General features: G+C 35.1%; 1 protein-coding gene across 1 annotated transcript in view; it reads right to left on the bottom strand.

Moving 5' to 3' along the window:
* Positions 1-4,734, bottom strand: part of LOC103806218 (rho GTPase-activating protein 12-like) — a 22,502-nt gene that overhangs the window by 4,719 nt on the left and 13,049 nt on the right. The window contains exons 7-8 of the mRNA XM_009078899.1: positions 3,890-3,992; positions 2,766-2,882 (exon numbers count right to left, since the gene is read on the bottom strand). Of these exons, the coding sequence (XP_009077147.1) occupies positions 2,766-2,882; positions 3,890-3,992 (220 nt within the window). The remainder of the gene's footprint in view (positions 1-2,765; positions 2,883-3,889; positions 3,993-4,734) is intronic.

The raw sequence follows: 4,734 nt of genomic DNA, 5'->3' as shown, positions 1-4,734 counted from the left end.
GAGTGTCAGCAGTTACACAAATGTGAGCCACCAAATAAGGAACTTTTGCTACTGAAATAATTTAAATCCATCAGGAGATACTTATAAGAGTCATATAGTCAACACCATAATGAGAAATTTAATGGATTCAAATGCGTCCTGTTACACTCCATTCCTGTTCTGAGTTCAAAGTACATTTATTGTAATCTTTGTTAAAAATCTGAACAGAGATAATAAAGCTTTAAGCAGAGTGAAAGCTCTTGGCATTTCTTAGGGAAAAAGCATCTGAAATTTTAGCTTTTACTGCACCTACTGTTTAACACAGCATTACATATTAATTTACTTTAGCAGAGTCTTCTAATATTTTTAAGTTTTGACATAGATTTGTAAATGATAGACCTTCACATCACAGCTCTGAATGGATGCAGTATGACCATGCATAGGCAACCTGGCTGCAAGGTTGGAATCTAAATATAGATATTTATGGGCAAAGGTAAATTTGAGTCTCATTTCCAAAACTACACAATCCAGGAGTGTTTTCTATCATAAATTGGAGCACAAATAAAAATCAGTTTGGAAAGGGAAGAGAATCTTGCAATGTCTCAGTGAATTTCAGGAACATGTTAGTTCCTCTTGTTCAGATTATGTTAATCACCAAAACCTTTCTCAGACCCATTTCTATGGTTTTCATCCAAGATGCCCAAATAATAGATGATCTCCTCTGTTCAGATGCATGAGACTTGAAACAGGGTCTTGAGACAGAGAAGCAAAGCTCACACTCTTAAAGAGAAGAAGGTTTTTGTTTGGTTGGTTTTTTAATCTGTTGAATACAGTATATGTTGAATAAGGTACATCTTCCCAGAATCGAATGTATCTTACTTCAGAGCTTATGCAAAAGAGAAACTGCTTTTGCATTCTCATCATGCACAGCATCTAGCCCATTTTTCATGTTTAGTAATTTAAGTAGATAATTCATTAACAACTCTTGCATTTTGACTACTGCTTTGGAAAATCCAAACAGCACACCAAATTATTCATAAAGTATGAAAATGGGCACTTAATGGTATTATTAGTTGTACACATGTAAGGTCAGAGGTCCAGACCACCTCAGTCCTGCTGCAGCTACTCACACAGGCAGCTGTGTAAGCAGAATCAGTAGCAAAGGATTGAAAAAGCCCACGCAGTAGAAAGCCAGGCTAGCATGCAGCTGTGGCAGGTAAAGCAATGCAGATTACATAGCAGAAGAAAACGCTGTGGCAGGTAAAGCAATGCAGATTAGGTAGCAGAAGAAAATAGCAGCATGTAACAAAATAATTTGCTACAATTGCCTTTGACTTTAATAATTTCATCATATACAGGAATAATACTTTTTATTCTCATCTTAAAGTAACTTTCGTACTTTTGTTTTTCCATGTAACAAAACTTCAGCACAGTTATTTCTCCACTTAGTGCATGCTGTTTCAAGTGGATATTTTTTATAGAACTTTTCACTATTTTTTCTGCTCATACTGGGTTTGACAAGTTTTCCATTTACTAAGCTTGCTCTGTAGCAGCCACAAAAGTACACTGAGATTTTTAAATAAAGACTTCTGGTGTTTTCATTCATACAGTAAAACTGTACAGTGTGGATCCAACTTTAAAAACTTACACCATGCTTTTAAATAAAAACAAACTCTTCATTCCTTAACATCTTTATTAAAAACCCAATCATTAGCATGCACGTGGTACAAATTAAACTTGGCTTTGTGTACTGTTGGTAACGTCAGAAGTTATGTCACTGAGCCATGACATGAATACTAAGCTGAAAAGCAGACCAAAATGTCAAAGTCTGGGAATAATGCCTCCTTATCCCAAACAAAATTGCCACCATTTACAATTAAATTATATTTGCAGATACACAAATATATCAAATGCCACATGCAACAGAAGCACACCTGTTAAAGTATGTAGTTAGGCAAATCACAGTAGGATTTGGTCTGATATTTGCCTACCCATATGCTATTTTGACCCTAGTAGAACACCACCTACAAGTCCTGCTAAAGCATACAAATAAATAAATAAATGAAGTTTTACAGTGAGTACCAAGTCAATAATTTATACAAACACATTAACTTAAATCTGTGCAAATACTGTTCGCTCAAAGTTTCTACAAGTGTGACAAAAGGAAATCAATTCTTTTCATAACTTCAAGAGTACCTGTAAGACTCATTGCTAGTGAAATAATTAAAAACAATGCACACATTCAGAAAAGGTTACGGAAAAAAGATATTTAAGTTATGATTCCTTTAACCTCATCTTGGTTTGCCTAAATACTTCATGCCTTATAAGATGGCACGTGATTATCTTGTTCCACACAGACTAAAACACCCTTGTGAAACAGGTGAGCACATGCATTCAGCTTTGTACCCAAAGGGCTTTTCTTTCCTTTGCATGCACAAATGATGATCAGCTATCTGGAGTTTTGAGCTCTGAAGAGCAGACCAAATGGAGTGCTTCTTAGCTAGAGAGTCCAAGTCCAAACAGGCTCCTGGGCCCTCAATTTTCACTGCAGTTTTGCCAGCAATGAGCTGAAGGAGAAGATATCCTCCATGAAGTTTAATGCCTAGCAGCAGCGCTCAGAAGTACAACAATCAATCACCAGTTACACTATACATCCAAGACTTTTGTTAAACCAGCTATACACATGTATTTTACTCTGAGACTAGACCATTTTAACTCTGTTTTACACATGAACTACTTAAATTCAAGTTCTCAAATTATTTCCTTTGTTAAAAAGGTTCATTTACCCTTAATGTAGCCTTTTTCACGGACAGCTTGTAATGTAGGGCGCCGTGTAAGGAACTTCTTGAGCTTCGTTTTGGTCTTCTTCTGATCTGTGGAATCTATATTGCTAGGTGCTTTCACTGCTGAAAAGAGAAACACATTTAGCATTACTATCCACAGAACCAACACTGCATTTATCAGCCAAGGAACCAACATTAAAAGAACAAAAATTTAAGCTCCAAACCACATTAAAAAACCCCTATTCAAATTTGCAACACATCCATATTTTTTTCCCTTCATTTTTTGGAACTCCTTGTAAATAGCATCCATTGTTCAAACCACCAAGAGACAATACTGTCAAAAACTTGCAAAACCAACTAAATGGTGGTTTATGCATGCAATTGATGTGGAATTTAAAAAATACAGCTATGTTTCAAAATCAGTCCTGCCTCTCACTGGGTTAACTATTTCGAAAGAAATAAAAAAACTTTCTTGGAAATTACATATAAAGCCTGGAAGGAAAAGATAGAAAACATTCTTCCTGATTAATGCATTTCTGTGCATAGGAAGTTAATTTCTGCACCTGAAAAGAAATTTAGCACCAAAATTCTGAAGGTGTAATTAAAAATGTTTAGTTCCTCTAAATAAGCCAAAACATCATTAGCAACTTGGCAAAATTGCTGTTTAAGGTAAATGCAGATATTTACAGATCCTGTGCCACAGACAGAAACCAAGTAAAACAATTCTAATCAGTAAAAGGACAAAAGAATTCTTACTCAAATCTATTTATAGAAGTCAGAAAAATCAAACATCTAATTAATTCTGTGCATCTGACAACACCTTGAAAATAATCCATTTCACCACTGCCTATTTTCCCCTATTTTTAATGCATCATACAGCAGGAGCTAAAGACATTTCATACTTTTTTCTTTTTTTTTTTTCAAAGCATGATTAATAAAACATGAAAGAAAATCTACCAAGTGGCATCAAAATGTAGAATGAACTATATAAAAGCCTGTTACCAAACTTGAGTAGTTTCACTTTTAGCTGTCCTTTTGAATTCTTCTCTATTTACACATAATACTGAAGATGCAGAAAACAAAAATTGGCATTGCTAAAATCACTTAATGGAAAATTTTCAACTCACAACGAAGTTTCTTAGAGTCTTTATTCTCTTTCTCTTTGTCTTGTTTTTCCACCCCAGGGGAATCTGGTACCTCATCTTCTAATGCTTCATCAGACTCTATTACCTGTTAGATTTAAGAAGATATACACTGATCAGTTTGCCAACTCACAGATTAACACACACATTTTCTGTAGACAGTACTACAATATACATTTTTTTCCATGTAGAAAGATATTCTGTTGGTTCTTTCCTGAACTCCAGATGCTAAATGTACTTTCAAAGATGACACCATTCTCAATAGCAGAGTGAGTAACTTTGAGAAACACTACCTGGTCATAAGACTCACTAAAGAAAGTTTTAGTGGACATTGAACAAAATACAATCAGCCCTTCACAATAACACTTCATTACATCAACCAATAAATAATAGAAATGATTTTTTGTTGGTTTTCCCTCCTCCCCCCAAATCCAATAGACAAACACCCCTACATCATGGTCTGCTACAGAAATGCCTGACTGATAGTCTAAAAAAAACATTTCTAAAACATTCACCCAATTTCTTATCTGTAACTAAAATTTTCTTAATAGGAAAACAGAAATAGAACTACAATTGGAAAATTTTACTACTGTCAAAGCATATACTGAATTCACTCTGAAAAAGTACATGTAAAACTTCTTGCCCTGTGCTCCTGCTGTCTCAGCAGATTCTCATTAAACATGGTCAAGTGAAAAAGTAGATCTTGTTGAAGTGTAGAGGCAGATACTGTGCTAATCTGCCTACCTGCAGCCTCACACCTCTGCCCCATGCATGAGTGCATCAGTAAATAGGAATAGAAACTCTCTGGTTTCACTACAACATATTTCCTT

This window comes from Acanthisitta chloris, unplaced genomic scaffold (genome assembly GCF_000695815.1).
Source record: "Acanthisitta chloris isolate BGI_N310 unplaced genomic scaffold, ASM69581v1 scaffold16327, whole genome shotgun sequence".
NCBI classification, from domain to species: Eukaryota; Metazoa; Chordata; class Aves; order Passeriformes; family Acanthisittidae; genus Acanthisitta; species Acanthisitta chloris.
This window is presented reverse-complemented; position numbering and strand designations above follow the sequence as displayed.